The 16745-nt window shown below is 41.3% G+C and overlaps 1 protein-coding gene across 3 annotated transcripts in view; it reads left to right on the top strand.

The window, feature by feature from the left end:
* The window catches only part of Txndc16 (thioredoxin domain containing 16), an 81142-nt gene extending 64408 nt beyond the window's left edge, over positions 1-16734 (top strand). For 2 of the 3 annotated variants that reach the window (XM_029541808.1, XM_021203438.2), the window contains 6 exons: positions 85-221; positions 2846-2930; positions 5441-5579; positions 8340-8500; positions 9678-9868; positions 16073-16734. In XM_029541808.1, coding sequence (XP_029397668.1) covers positions 85-221; positions 2846-2930; positions 5441-5579; positions 8340-8500; positions 9678-9868; positions 16073-16338 — 979 coding nt within the window. In that variant the 3' untranslated portion in view covers positions 16339-16734. The remainder of the gene's footprint in view (positions 1-84; positions 222-2845; positions 2931-5440; positions 5580-8339; positions 8501-9677; positions 9869-16072) is intronic. The other variant, XM_021203440.2, reaches the window with a different exon arrangement.
* Positions 16735-16745: the final 11 nt, after the last annotated feature.

Raw genomic sequence — 16745 nt, 5'->3', positions numbered from 1 at the left:
CAGGGCTACACAGAGAAACCCTGTCTCGAAAAAAACGAAAAAAAAGTAAGAATTAATCTTGAGCATAATTATATATTTATCCAGGAATAAGATCTCCTGTCCAGTAAACATAGCATCTATTCAGGAAGCAGAGAAATACCTGCGTGGGGAGTTATATAAAGACCTGTCCAGCTCTATTAGTGTGTCAGTACTGGGGCTCTTCAGTCCAGCCATGACACCAGGTAAGTGGAGTGGAAGGAACTCTCCCTTTTTAATTTTTATTTCTGTTGTTGCTGCGTGTGTGTGTGTGTGTGTGTGTGTGTGTGTGTGTGTGTGTGTGTATACACATGAACAGGCAGTTGCTTGTGAGTATATCTGTAGAGGCCAGAGGTTGACATTTTGTGTCAGCTTCTAAGCTGTCCACCTTATTTCTTGAAGCAGAGTCTCTTACTGAACCCAGAACTCAATACTTGGCTGGCCTGGTTGGTGACTAAGCCCTGGGAATCCTCCTGTCCCTACGTCACAGTGCTGGGATTATAGATGCACACTACCCAGCATTTATTTTTAATAAATTCCTGGGAATCAAACTGATTCACAACATTTATGCAGTAAGTATTTTACCCACTGGGCTATCTCCTTAGCTCAAACTTTTAAATCATGGTTTAAACACTTATTGCTTAACAATGGTTTAAAAAATTCTTCTTGTAGAGAATTTTCAATATAGAGAAATTTGAAGAAAAACCTATGGCACAATTACTCAAAGAGTTTATATTATTTTTCTTGCTGCTGTGACTAATTAATTACCTGACTAGAAGCAACTTCTTCTAGGAGGAGACTTAAAGGAGGAGACCTGAGTTTACTCAGCTTGAGAGTCTAGTCCGGCATGGCAGGGAAGGTGTGGAGGCGGGAGTGTGAGGCCACTGCTCACGTGGTGGCAGACTAGGAAGCAGAGATGCATGTCAGCGCTCAGGGGGTCACCCCCTTTTTGTTTGTTTGTTTGTTTGTTTGTTTGTTTCTTTTTTTTTGAGTTTTCATTTTTTTTTAGAACTGAAAGTAGATTTTCTTCCCATACAGCATATTCTGATTATGGTTTCCCTTCCCTCTACTCCTCCCAGTTCCTCTCCACCTTCCCTCCTATGTGGATTCACCATTTCTCTGTCTCCCATTAGAAAACAAACTGATGCCTGAAGGATAATAATAAAATATAAGATAAAACAAAAAACAAACAGAAGGGAAAGAGCCCATGACAAACCACAAGAAAGACATATAGATGGAGAGACACATTTGTTCACACAACTTTACACTTGGAAGTATGTCCACTAATACCTTAGGCCAGTGGTGCTCAACCTTCCCATTGTTGTAACCCTGTGAAAGGGTCATTTGACCTCCCAAACGGATCACAACCTACAGGTTGAACCACTACTTTAGGCTTTTAAAATCTAGTCAGTTAGCACATGGCTTTAATCCCAGTGCTTCCAGTAGAGTAACTGTTTTCAGTAAATTATGTTGATTGTCTAATTGCAAATTATATTTGCTACTCAATTTAAAATGAAGTTTTAGTGCTTGGTTAGTGAATAGTTTAAGGTAGCTAAACATTAATGACATTAAGGCTCGGTCATTGTGTTCCAGTTATTTTTGCACAGTTAAAAAACAAAACTTTGTTTGGTAATTGTTCTAGTTTCATTCTGGTGCAGAGATGCAATAGTTCAACCCAAAGCAGCTTACGAGAGAAAAGGGTTTATTTCAGCTTACACTCCCAGGTCGCGGTACATCACTGAGGGAATTCATGGCAGGAGCCTGGACACAGGACTGCTTGCCATTCTCTGCAGCATTACCCTCCAGTGGGAGAACTGCCTTGCAGCCACTGAAGTATAGTGCTTGCTGACTCGATTTGTGGCTGTTCTCAGATTTATGGTCAGCCAGTTTTCTAGCCTGTCTGCCACCTGTAGTCCCTGAGCAGTGCCCCACAGGGACAGCCGCACCTTGTCCAATGAGGTACTACCACAGGAGCTGTCAGAGCCACCAGTAGTACCTCCTCTCCAGCCTCCCCAAGCAGCTCCTCACAATGGGAACTCAGCCAAAGCTTCCTGGAAACCATCCTGACCGTTGGGCCTGATGCAGGAAAAGGGGGCAAAATAAAGCCACCAGTCTCTAAGATCCTCAAGCTCAGGACTTGAATTCCAACCCAGTACTCACCCTAGAAATCTCTGCCTTGAAAAGCTCTGCCCTGCCCCTCCCCTCCCTAAGTAATTCTATATAAGTCCTGCCTACTTTTCAATTCATTGCAATAAGCATTTTCATACTTTGTGATTTTAAGGTAGTATCATTTCCCCTCTCTTTAGGCTGTATTTTAGAAGACAGCTATGTCCGTTTTCCTTGTGTTAGGCAAATTAAAAAACATAAAGTATTTATTTGGTAATTCTGTATGATTAGAGTGCTATATTTTTAAAAAATTTATTTTTATGTCATATGCATTGGGGTTCTGCCTATGTGTATGTCTGTGTGAGGACCTGGGTGGAACTGTAGCCACAGACAGTTCTGAGCTACCCTGTGAGTACTGAGGATTAAAGTCCAGTCTTCTGGAAGAGCAGCCAGTGCATTTAACCACTGAGCCATCTCTCCAGCTCCTGAGTGCTATAAATCTTAAATATGACATTAAGAGAGCATTTGTTTATGAAACCACAGTTCTATCATACCAATAGGTGCCTCTTTAGGTATGCCATGAAACAGATTTATGTTATGTGTCTGTTCTTGTGCATCAAGCTTTGACGTTGAAAGGTAATGGAGTCTGCCGTCTGTAAAGTCTGTCTCGGCTGCCTAGCACACGCGATGCTGAAGCTTCACAAGCTTCTTTCTGTCTCTGCAGCAAAAGAACTGTTCAGGGAAGCAGGAGAGCAGCTGAGAGGCTCTGTCATTATAGGGATTTATTCTGAAGATGATGTTTGGATACTGTAAGTTTATTGTTCTTCTAATTCTGGGGCACTTGAAATGATGCAGTATAATGTACAGCTTGTCTTTCCACAGCCGATCTGGAGATTTAGCAGAACCGCAAGTTACTTTTCAATCACCTTGTAAGGTGACAGGTGTCTGGTATGTCATATGCACGTAGTCTGGTCTGCCGTTTTCCCTCCCTATCCACTCCCATGGGTACCCGTCCACCCCAGTGTTCAGCAGTTTTAATTTTCTTCCAGGAGAGGTCTGGAAGTGCCATGCTGCTACATTCTTTAAACACTCCTTCTGAAGTGACCACAGGAGAGGTCTTGGGCTCACTTACTTTGAAGGCACCCACAGAAGTGGTCATACTTACTTTTGTCCCTTTGTCAGCCTTAGCCTAGGCTTTAGGTTTTCCCTGGGGCTTTTATAGTGTTGAGAATTTTACTTCTTGAGTCTTGTTTTTATTGCTACAGGAGAATATATATATATATATATATATATATATATATATATATATATATATATAAAATATTAAAACGTCCATTGTTCTGTCTATGGAGGATGGGATTGCTGTATGTTACCAGTATACTTTAGTTGCTATAGAATAAAGGAGTGGACTACACATTTGGGAATTTTTATCAACACAATCACATTCACCATGAACCGTGTGTGTGTGTGTGTGTGTGTGTGTGTGTGTGTGTGTGTAGATATTCAGTAGAGATTTTTTTGGGGGGGTTGCTACAACCCCCTTTTGCTCCCAGATATCTGCAGGGCATTTCTGTGTGCTCTTTAGCCTGTATAGCTCCCTAACAAAAGACACAGAAACCTGATCTTTTTATTAAGCTGCACACCAAACCGGGCAGGTTCTGAGCTATGCTAACGTGTATTCCAACCACAGACTGTGTTACTTGGTAATTGAGTCTCGCACTGTTCCATGTGCATCCCCAGGGTGAGATTCTCAGGTTACATGCTCAGTATCCATCCTTATGGTCCATCCTGCCGCCTCATCCTGCCTGAGCCCCCTACTTAATCCCAAGTTCCACCTTCCCCTCTCCTCTGCCCTAGTCCAGGTTCTAGCTTTTTATTTACCCATCAGAGATCATTGGGGAGCATTCTTTACAGCACATTGGTCAATACAGTGCCCATGTCTGGACTGTAACCCTATCTTGGGGTACAGAATTCAGCATCTGAATAAATAGTGCACAAGAACAGCCCCAGAAGTTATTATGCCCCAGTAGTTTGTGCTTTGGATTTTCTGGCTACAGTGTTACTAATTCTTTTGTTTTGAACTCAATGTTTTTCATTTTGAACACTTTTTTAAAAGATTTATTTATTATATGTAAGTACACTGTAGCTGTTTTCAGACACTCCAGAAGAGGGCGTCTGATCTCATTAGAGATGGTTGTGAGCCACTGTATGGTTGCTGGGATTTGAACTCAGGACCCCCAGAAGAACAGTCAGTGCTCTTAACTGTTGAGCCAACTCTCTAGCCCCCTGAACACTTCTTAATGGGGAAAATTTAGATCGTTTTATGAAGTTAGTCTATTTTTAGAAAGTATTACTAAACCAGAAAATAGGTGGCTCACCTATCTGATAATATAATCACCTACTATTTTCTGCTGCTAATTTGCACTTAAGATATAAAGAGCTGGGCTGATACTGTTTTCAGAGTGTTTGGTTTATAAGCAGCTAGCTCGCCAACTTGCTACCTCCTCTGGGTATCTGAAGCTTGGGCTCTTTACCAATGTTTATGGTATTGTGTCTGTACTTCATTCTGGCATAAGTTAAGTTCTTCTCCACACCATACACCTTTTACTGACAATTCACACAGAGCATTTTCACTTGACTTAGAGGATTTGGGTTCTATCAGGGTTAGTAACACAAGTGGCTTTTTTTACACACTGTCTAGAGTACCTCATTGGAGTTCAGCATGCATCAGTTTTTGCTCTCCGAGCCCCATTCAGCTGTAAGACAGGATGACCAAGACTGCTTTTAGAAGTGCTCTGATGGATGAATGAATATTGATAAGGCATTAACTATAGTACCTAGCAGATTGTAGGCCTGCCATTGGTTCTCTGCCTTACTCAAGTCTATGTTGAGCTGTCCAGGTGGACCAGTGTGTTTCAGGTCCTACTCAGGCATTTTCTTGAGGGCAAGTTATAAAGAAGACATCTTTAGATTATTGTCATTTTCTTTCAGCTTCTCAGTACTCCTGAATCTCTCAGATAACCTCACATAAAGGTTTATGGAAATTGAGAGAGCTTTCTCCTTAGCACCAGGGCTTTTACCGTGTTTATACTTTGTTGTTGTCTGAGGCAGTGCCTCAGTATATAGCTTGGGTTGGCCTTGAACTCACAGCCACCTTTTCTCACTTCCCATAGTGGGGCTTGCAGTGGATACCATCTCACTAGCTAGCAGTGAGGCTTCCTTCTCTTGCCTCCCACTTGGAGGTGCTGCTGTGATTGTTCATCTTTTTGGTGACTTGATGTACCTTGGTTTTAAATTTTAATAGTATATTTCTTCATAGGTCAAATAAATATGCTACAACTCTCCCAGCCCTGCTACTGGCCAGGCCTAAAGAAGGTAGAATAGAGAGTGTCCCACTAGACACCACCCTGGTACAAGACATGGCTCAGATATTAGCAAACGCACCACTGGAAGCATTTGTGAGTATATTGTATATAATGAGGAGGTTATTTGAAATAAAATTCTGATTGATCAATGGCAATATCACATGATTAGCACATAAGTTTTCAGCTTTCAGAAGCTCTGGGGTGTCATGTTTTATGGCTGAATACTTGTTTGAATCTGTTGTTTATTTTATACACACAACTTTTCTAGTGTGCTGGTAAAACTTTACTGGCCTCCTGGGGCCGAAGTGTCCAGTGCCGGGTAAACATTGTTACAATAAAGATGGTCTAGAAGGTCAGACATCCTGGTTGCAAAATCTTCTGAGTCCTTACTGGCTCTGTGTTGTATCTGCTCCTAAGATTTCCATGTGTGTCCTGCAGAATCACTGCTGTGAGTAAATGTCCGAGGAGTGCCACTTAGTAGAGAGTGTCTGGCCTCTAGCAAATGTTCAGCAAGTGTTAGCTATTGCTACAATTTAAACAGTTTTAAAATGCCACCATCTGACCCATTTTCTAATGCCCTTTAGTGGAGTCACAAGCACAATAGGTGTAACCGAGGTTATTTGATTTCAGTAGCTACAGTACATTTGTATTTCTGAAGTTATGATGGGGTATTATTATCAGCTATAAATATTGACTGAATGATCTCCTGTCTCATTTCTTGTCACAGTGACCTACATGCTAATATACTGGGTAGGCTACATTAAAGATTACATAAAGGGTAGACTTTATTAGAGAAATGCTACCTTAACATATACATAGTAGAGTGAACTTATATATTTTTTTCAAATAATACAAAAGTAATAGAGAAGGAATTTAGATTCAACTGTAACTTCTCCAGGTTTAAACTTCAGAATATATTCTCCAAAATCTAAAAACATTTATCAGTCTCTTCTTATTTTATTACTTTTTTTTATACTCCAGTCGTTACCCCCTTCCCAGTCTGCCCTCCTACAGTTCCTCCTACAGTCCCATTCCTACTCCCCTGTCTCTTCATTTTATTAAGTATATTTTCATGAAAGAAAATATATAAATGCTTATTTTTAATATCTGCTCAATAATCATTTGTGTTAATGCTCTGTGTTAACCAGTTTCCCCTTGGTGGATATTTGTTATCTTTCAGACAGCTCAGTCTTTCTCTCTTGGCTGATATGGAAAAGGAGACTGGCCATCACTGACCTTTGCCGTCTCAAATTCCTATTCTGTTTAGTCATCCTCCTGCAAACAGACCGGTCAATCTGATAGAAAATCTGTAGTTCCCAGGAGCTAGAACACTGGCAGGACCGTTCCTGTCTGGTCTTGCAGTTACACTGGCCTCTTGCCTTCCCTATGCTGTTATCTGTCAGCTCGCTGATGCCCCACATGTAGCTGTAACAGCTCTGTCTGTTGGGATGACAGGTTTTAGTGTCTGTAGCTCTGCTGGAGTACAAACCCAGCCTGTCAGGACCTTACTCTACACAGGGACTTGGTACAGTATCAGAGTGACACTTCCTCACACCATGAGTTCCCCCACCATGTCTTTTTGATAGGTTGGCTTCCTTAGCTGTCGAACATGAAGTGTTGAAGGATCACAGCGGTTTGCACCTCTCTCTTCTAATGAGTGAATTCTTCGAGGGCAGGAAGTTTCTTACACTTCAGGCTTCTTATTCTTAGTACGTGAGATAAACAGAAGTCACCTTCATCTCATGTTTCTAGGGCTCTGTGATATCTGTCATTTAGGAGGGGATGCCACCCGTGTCAGAGGTAGGCAACAGGTAGAACTGCTCAAGGCCAGCCTAGGAAGAAGCAGATGTAGGAGTTAACTTGTGATGTAGGAAATCTAAGATGATTATTGTGAGAGTGAAGAAAAGAAGTAGAAGAAAGAGTGATTGGTAAAGGGAAGGGAAAGGTATATGCCAGCTTGTGTAAAGGTTGTTGACATGGTTTAAAAAAATCAAGTTGTTGGTGAGGGTTTAGTGACCCAGTGAAATTGGAAGCTAGCTGGTAGGCAGTAAGCCTGCATTCTCCTTCCCCACGGAGCCTCTGGGAACATTTCTCATCTGAAATGAAATGATGTTTCTGGCTCACAGTGCCTCCAGAGGGCACTGTACTACTGCGGGACACCCTTGTAAAGCAGTAACGAGAGTGGTAGAAAATTAGATTTCTTACTCCTCACTAAATTCCTTTCAGTTGCTTTAAACCCAGAAGAGGTAAAAATTGGCTTTTGGGCTTGTTCAGCACATCTTTGTTTTAAACATCCAAAAGATACATATATTTGGAAAAAACGAGCTAATCATGGATTGGGGGGAGGTATAATTCAGTTTAGCTTATGTTTAACCTCTAATAAATTAAAAAAAAACAAAAACCAAAAAACATACTAGAGGGAAGAATGAAAGGCTAATCATGGATGGGGGGGAAAGGTTATAATTCAGTTTATCTTATGTTTAACCTCTAATAAATTAAAAAAAACCAAACATACTAGAGGGAAGAATGAAAGAGTGTTGTCTGCCGTGGGTGTACTAGCTAATCTGGGTCCAGAGCTCAGCCTGAGTTATTGTAGAGATACCAACCATTGCGTTCTTAAAGTCTGTTAGCAATTTTATTTTGACTATAACTCATTACTGTGATATAGGATTGAGTAAGAATTTTTAAAGAGTTACTTACTGTGGTCAAATCTCTGAAAAAAAAAATGTGTGAATTCCATTTTATAAACTAAAGTTGCATGAGTGATTTGAGCACCATTTCTGATTTATGCTGTATCATGCCTGTGTTTTTGTTCGAGGAATTTTGATGCTTTTTTTTTTTTTTTTTAAACAGCCAGAAATCACTGTGGAAAATCTTCCCACATATTTAAGATTTCAGAGACCATTACTTCTCTTGTTTAGTGATGGCAGCATAAACCCTCAGCATAGGAACACGGTCCTGGCACTGGTGAGACAGAAGCAGTTGGATTCATTCACCCCTTGCTGGTTAAATCTGTAAGTATATGTTGTATGGTTTTGTTTTACTTTAAGAGGTAGACTGGGGGAAGTCTGTGGTGTGGTGTCTGCCTAAAATCACAGCATCATGAGTTCAAGGCTACATGAAGGAAGTCAAATTATTACATTTTCATTAGTAAATGAAATTCTATAACCTCGGAGTTAACATGCAACTAAATATACCATCATGATATTTTTATAACTAGTTTCCTCAGACAAGTTCAAAGATGACCTTGTTTAGACCTGTTATTGTAAAATAACTGTAGGTAGTATTTTCTGATTTTAAAAAGTAGTAGATGTCCACTGAAAACAGTGACAAATAAGAAAGTAAGCCTTGAGATATTTACAAACTTCAGTCTGTTTGTGTGGTGAAAGTCACCCAATAGCATTGGAGAAGGAGTTCATTCAGTACATCTCTATGTGGCAGTTTTTGGCATGTTTTCTAGATGAATCACTGGTCCTTCATTAAATGTCTGTGAGCACAGTTCACATGTGCACACGTGACCCTGTTCAGACTCACAGATGAAATGCGTGCTTTTTAAAACTTCATTGAAAATCAAGAAAAATGTGGCAATATACATTTTTGTCATAGAGTCTTACTAACATTACATCTCACTCTTGAGGGAAAGTTTATCTCAGTATCTTCCACTGTAGGTATTAAAGTAGTGTTTTACATAATGTGAAGTATGCTGTATCAGGAAGCAAGGCTTCTTTAATGTATAGGAATGTAGGAACTACATTCCTTGTAGGAATGTAGTTACGGTTTTAGATCTTCAATGTGGAATTAACATTCTTCCTTTCCCAAGGAAAGGGACAATCTTAGGGGAGAGGAATGTTTGTAACAGGAAGCATCCTGTTAGACTTACATAACACGCCAGTTTGGAGCTGACATGTGATGAGGTACTTAAGGGAAACATACCGGTTGTAGAACCCGTGTTGATTGTCATGCAGAGTCACTGGCTGCCTTCTGTTCCTCCCATGATAGACTGCCCCATAGCACAAAGACACTTTAGAAGCATCTGATTACTAATATGATTGCAGATCTCTTGTTTTGGTGAAGTCTTCATAGGCTTTCTGGCAGGCTAATAATTGATGCTTAGTGCTCTGTAAATGACTATTTTCTTTTTTTGTCATCATAGAAGGAATGATTAGCATACTCAACCATCCTTTCTTGCAGAAAGAACACTCCAGTGGGGAGGGGCATCTTGAAGGCATATTTTGGTCGTCTGCCACCACTTCCTCAGTTGCTTGTGGTGAATCTGCATTCGGGTGGACAAGTATATGCATTTCCTTCATCCGAGTCTATGACGGAACAAAGCCTTGTGTTGTGGCTGAAAAATTTACAAGCAGGACTAGAAAATCCCATCAGTAAGTTGTCTCTTTCCTTCAGTACATATAGTGCTGTATTTTGTTGCGTGCATTTTAAATGTTAATCATAGCTAATGAAGATGAACAGTCTAGACGCCTCAGGTCCGGGATGGAGACACTGCCTCACCTTCTAAGGCCTCTGTCTTCAGTACTGACGTGCTCTTAGTCTATGTTGCTGTGCACATTGCTGGTGTCTTCAGCCATGTGAGTCTTGTAATCGCTAGTTTAAAACCCGCCACTTTGGGAACGGTGACTGGCCAAAGCGAGAAGCTGATGTGCCATCTTCATACACAAATTCTCCCTTCCTGCCATCTTCATACATACATCCTCCCATCCTGCCATCTTCATACATACATCCTTCCATCCTGCCATCTTCATACATACATCCTTCCATCCTGCCATCTTCATACACAAATTCTCCCATCCTGCCATCTTCATACATACATCCTCCCATCCTGCCATCTTCATACACAAATTCTCCCATCCTGCCATCTTCATACATACATCCTCCCATCCTGTCATTTTCATGCATACATCCTCCCATCCTGCCATCTTCATACATACATCCTCCCATCCTGTCATTTTCATACACAAATTCTCCCATCCTGCCATCTTCATACATACATCCTCCCATCCTGTCATTTTCATGCACAAATTCTCCCATCCTGGCTCGTTTTTAAAAGCTTTCTTCATATACTTACTTTTTAAAAACTATTTTAAATAGGCCAAGTAAACTTTTTAGTAGACTTTTTGGTTAGGTAATTTATCTGGTATATTATGAACTTTAACCAGTCTTACTCTTCTAATGACCAGTATTTTATTATTGAAGATATTTCATATCATATATTTTGATCATACTTTTTTCTTCAACTTCTCCCAGATCCTTCCAACTCTCTACCCACCTAACATCATATTATTTCTCTCTCTCTTTTTTTTTAAAGACAGACAACCCAACAAACGAACTAACAAACAATAACAACAAAATGGAAAAATAAAACCCAGTAAGACAAAAGATACTAAAACATAACATGCAAAAAAAGAAAACAAACAAAAAAACCCCCTAAAACTACCCATGGAGTCCATTTTATTCTGCACTTGAGGCTGCCCTGTCATGTGGTTGGTAAACCCAGTGGCGCTACACTGGAGAAGACAGATTACCCCAGGCACCATCAGTTGCAAATAGCTTCTTGATTATGGCTGGCAGTGTGTGCCCATGTCTTCTCTGTGCTGGGATTTTGTTGGCTTGAACTCATGCAGGCCTCTGCATGCTGTCAGTCTCTAAGTTCATATGTGCATCAGTCCTGCTCTGTCTGGAAGACTGGACTTACCAATCTCCTCTGGCTTTTACATCTTTCTGCCTCCTCTTCTTCTTAGATCAGTGAGCATCAAGGGGAGGAGTTTAATAATTACATCCCATTTAGGGATAAGTTCTCCAAACTCTCGTCATTCTCTGCATATTGTGACCAGTATTTTAAAATAATGTGAAGATTCACTGCATGACACTCATCTAAAAGAATTATCTAATCACTGTGTATTTATAGTTCAGTTGACTCCATAGCACTTTAAAATTATTACATGTCTATAATTAACTTTAAAAATGGACTTGTTTTCATAAAGTGTGTGGAAAAAGATATTGACCTAGAAACAGAAAATGCTTCAAGATTAAGGCATTACTAGTATGAGTAACAATGTTAAATATATTCCAAAATGTTTTTTTCTGGAATGATTCATAGAAATAGTTACTTTTCAGAGCCAGGGGATACTCACTTGGTAAAGTTCTTGCTGTGCAAGAATGAAGGCCTGAGTTTGATCTTCAGCAATCACATTCAAAAACAACAGCAACAGCAACAACAACATCCAAAAAGGCAGGTGTGGTAGTACACTGTTGTGTTTTATAAAAAGATATGGGAGAGGAGGAATATGTTTGTTGGAGGTGCTGTAAAGTGTGGGGGAGGGGTGCCTCTGTGGGCCCCTGCCGAGGCACTCCTTCCCCCTGAGGGACCAGCTATATGACAGTATGGTGGTATAGAATAGAGTTGATTCAGGCCACGGGGAGGGGAGTTGAGGGCATAGAGACAGAGAAAGGCAGAGAGAGAGGAGAGGAGAGGAGAGGAGAGGAGAGGGAGGCCATGAGCATATGGAGAGAGAGCAGGAGGGGAATGGAGAGAGTGGGGGTAGGAGGAAGGGTACAGAGCTGGAGCAAGAAAGCAAGAGAAGGAGGGGGCAAGCAGCCCCTTCAATCATGAGTCAGGCACACCTGGCTGTTGCCAGGTAACTGGGGCGGAGGCTGGACAAAATGCTACCAGTACTCACCTGTAATGCATTGCTGAGGAGGCAGAGGGGGGCAGATCTGTGGAGCTAGCTCAGTTAGTGAGACCTTGATCAGAAAGTAGCTGAGGAAGACACCATGGACACCATGCTTTACTTCTGACCTGGCCTTCATGTGCATCCACCTATATTAGCTTGTGCATGCGCAAGTACGCACGTATACACACACACACACACACACACACACACACACACACACACACACACACGCACGCACGCACGCACAAAAACACAGGTCTTAATTAGAGTTTCCTTTGCTTCGATAAATACAATGATCACACAACATGGGGAGGAAAGGATTTCTCTTGCACTTACACATCATAGGCCATCACTGAAAGTCAGGAGAGGAATTCAAGCAGGGCAGGAATCTAGAACCAGGGCTGATGCCAAGGCTATAGAGAGGTTGTTGGGGAGCAGGGGGAGAGGGGAGGGGATAGGGGATTTTTGGAGGGGAAACTAGGAAAGGGGATAACATTTGAAATGTAAATAAAGAAAATATTTAATTAAAAATAGAAAAAGAAAATGCCCTACAGATCTTATAGCCTGATCTTATGGAGGCATTTTCTTAATTGAGGTTCCCTCTTCTAGGATGACTTTAACCTGTGTTAAGTTAATGTAAAACTTTCCAGAACACAAGTGCACACACATTAAAACAAAAGTTTAACATGTGGTGGCACACACCTTTAATCCCAGCACTTGGCAAGTAGAGGCAGGTAGATCTCTGTGAGCTTGAGTCTACATAGGAGTTCCAGACCAGCCAAGGTTACACAATGAAACCTCTGTCTAAATAAATAAATGAGGATACTTTTTAGGAGAACAAGACTACAGAGGGTGAAATCTAATTTTAAGGGTTTAATCTACAGTTTTAAGGGCAGTCTACTAAATGAATGTATGTATGATTTACTGTGTGTGTGTGTGTGTGTGTGTGTGTGCGTGTGCACGTGAGTATGAGTGTATGCATATGCACTGTGCATTTAGTAACCCTCAGAAAGCAGAAGAGGGGTTGAGTTCCCTGGAACTTGAGTTACCAGCAGTTGTAAGCCACCCAGTATGGGCATCAGAAATTGAAACCAGGTCTCTGTAAGAGTAGCAATTGCTCTTAACCATTGAGCCATTTCTTCTACCCACAAATGACTGCTTTATAAGTGACTGCTTTCTTCTGCTCAGTTTTGTAAGTTACTTTTTCTTCATTTAATTTTTTTTTAATTTTTGGAGACAGAATTTTTTTGTGTAGTCCTGGCAGTGCTGGAACTCACTCTGTAGACCAGGCTGGCCTCAAACTCATAGAGATCCACCAGCTTCTGCCTCCAGAGTACTAGGACTAAAGGTGTGCACCACCATGCTTGACTCTTTAATTTAGCCAGAACTAGTTTTAATCATAGTAAATACCCCTCTTGTTGTGGTTTGTCTACTTTGAAACACAGATTGAAATTTGATCAGGATCTGGCAATGATGGAAATTGAGTCCTAGTAAGTGATGTTAGGTTATATGGGAGCAGCCCTCATGAATGCATTAAGACTTCTCATTGAGGAATAGATTAGTTCTTTGGGGACTCAGACACCCCCTTTTCTTCTCCATTTACCCACTTCCCTTCTGCTCCCACAGTTAGATTGACGCAGTAGGAGGCTATCTCCAGATGCTCTTCTCCTGACTTGAACTTCTTAGACTCTAGAGCCATGAGCCCCAAAATAGCTTTTTTTCTTTTCTTTTTTCATTTTTTTTTAAACAATGACCCAGACTTGTTTCTGTTATAACGACAGAATATATTCACTGCATGAGTTCTGAAGTTCCTCATGTTCAGCCTCATCCTTGTCCTTCCTACTCAGGCAAGTCAGACTTTATAAGCTGCTTCTTATTTATAGGGATTTTGGAATATTCTAGCCTGGTGATACTGTGCCCAACTCTAGTGTTTTTCCTCTGAGTTAGCACTATATTTTTTAACATTGGTTTAATAATTGTTGGTAGGTTTCCTATCCTGACCAGGGTCTCATGGGGAAAGTGACTGTAGATGCATGTGTTTCTGTTTATATGTATCTGCTGGTTTTTCTGTTTTATGATTTTTTTATGCTTAGTCATTTTTTATTGGATATTTTATTTATTTACATTTAAAATGTTATCACATTTCCCGATTTCCGCCCCCAGAAACATCCTCTCCCCTCCCCTCCCCCTGCTTCTGTAAGAGTGTGCCCCCACCCACCCACTCACTCTCACCTCCCCACCCTTGAATTCCCCTACGCTAGGGCATCGAGCCTTCATGGGACCAAGGGCCTCTTCTCCCATTGATGGCTGATGTACTGGCGAGTTTTGTGTTAACTTGACACAGCTGGAGTTATCACAGAGAAAGGAGCTTCAGTTAGGGAAATGCCTCCAAGAGATCCAGTTGTAAGACATTTTCTCAATTAGTGATCAAGAGGGGAGGTCCCCTTGTGGGTGGTGCCATCTCTGGGCTGGTAGTCTTGGGTTCTCTAAGAGAGCAGGCTGAGCAAGCCAGAGGAAGCAAGCCAGTAAAGAACATCCCTCCATGGCCTCTGCATCAGCTCCTGCTTTCTGACCTGCTTGAGTTCCAGTCTTGACTTCCTTGGTGATGAACAGCAGTATGGAAGTGTAAACCGAAATAACCCTTTCCTCCCCAACTTGCTTCTTGGTCATGATGTTTGTGCAGGAATAGAAACCCTGACTAAGACAGCTGAGAAGGCTGTTTTATAATATTTTTGACACAGAGTTTTTCTATGTAATGTCCTGGAACTCACTCTGTAGAACAAACTCTCCTCAAACTTACAGCGATCTACCAGCCTTCTGAGTGCTGGGATTAAATATGTGGAACACCATACTATGCAAAAAAGATTAAAAAAAAAAAGACTGGAATAGGGTGGTGTCTTAGTCAAGGTTCTAATGCTTTGAAGAGACAACATGACCACGGCAACTCTTAGAAAGGAAAACGTTTAATTTGGGCTGGCTTACAGTTACAGAGGTTCAGTCCATTATCAACATGGTGGGAATTATGGCAGAGTGCAGGCAGACATGGTGCAAAGAAAGAGCAGAGAATTCTACATCTGGATCTGAAGGCAGGAGGAGACTGTGTGCCAAACTGGGTGTGGCTTGAGCATAGGAGACCTCAAAGCTTGCCCCCATCGTGACACACTTCCCCCAGCAAGGTTACACCTACTCCAACAAGGCCACACATCCTAATAGTGTCACCCCTGTGACAGAGTATTCAAACACATGAGTGTTTGGGAGCTATACCTGTTCAAGCCACCACAGGAGGGGAGCAAAAAACTTGATATTTTAACTTATACCTGCCTATCTGTAAGGTTATTCCACATATAACTATTTGTTGTTTTTTAATCCCCCAAAAGGGTTAGCTGGCAGTAAGATTATTTATTTATTTTGTTCCTATTAACACTTAATCACTGTATAAAATAAGTAGAGTATGAATGTAAATATGACAATAGATGCTGGGGAGAGGCCTCAGCGGTTGTTGTTGTAAAAGCGAGAGATCTGAGTTCAGATCCCCTCTACCTGCAGAAAAGGTAACCCTAGTGCTGAGGGATGGAGACAGGCAGATTCTAGGAGCTTGCTGGCCAGCCAAAATAGTAAGTTTCATATTCAATGAGAGAGACTCTCAAAAAATAAGATAGAGAGCAATAAATAGGCTTCTCCCCTGGCCTCTGCATGCATGTGGGAAAATGTGCATATGACCTCCTTAGGTCACCAAAAATGCAAATGGTTTTAGTATGCAAAGGGTTTAATCAGCAGACAACTGATAAAGCCCTCCTACAAATGTGTATTTCAAAATAAAATACTTCCTAGCTATATTCATATGGTGATTTCATCTCTGTTAATCACTGAACTCTGGGTCCTCTCTTTTTTTTTCAGCAGTCTTATCTGCCCAGGAATGGAAACCTCCACTTCCTGCCTTTGATTTTCTAAGTATGATGGATGCTCCTACATCTCAAGCTCCCACAGAGAAAGTTCTGGAGTGTCAGAAAGAAGCAGAAGTACGGGAGAGTGCTGAGCAGCAGCCTGGAGACAGAGCAACAACCAGGAGAGAGCCGGTCGAAATGCTCAGAATAAAGTGCTGGAACAAGGCGATCTGGCCCAGAGACACACAGGAGCCTTTTCACCACGACAAGGAGTTATGAGCAGGCCTTGTGGATGGCCTCTCTGTGGCTCAGGAAACCCGAGATCAAGTCTGTTAAGGAACAAGACTAAATTATGCCATCTCTAGACAAGTGCCATTGAATGAAACGGTGATACAAATGATATGTAAAATTTCTTAGGAGTTACTCTTAAAAACCATAAAATGAGTAGATAAAATTGACTTAAAATGTACTTCACCCAGTAAACCCCAGACAGCTTAATTACTACAAAAATGTTGAGATTTAATTTTTAATGTGAAGTCCATTTCACACTTAATGCCATTCCTCACTAAGGAGATCCATGTTTGAGGGCTTATTTGCCCCAGGTGGTACATGACAGTTGTATTGGGCAGCTCGCTATCAGGAAAACACCAGTGGGACTGACCTGGGTCTAGCCATCCCGTGCATTA

Source organism: Mus pahari, chromosome 8, assembly GCF_900095145.1.
Source record: "Mus pahari chromosome 8, PAHARI_EIJ_v1.1, whole genome shotgun sequence".
NCBI classification, from domain to species: domain Eukaryota; kingdom Metazoa; phylum Chordata; class Mammalia; order Rodentia; family Muridae; genus Mus; species Mus pahari.
This window is presented reverse-complemented; position numbering and strand designations above follow the sequence as displayed.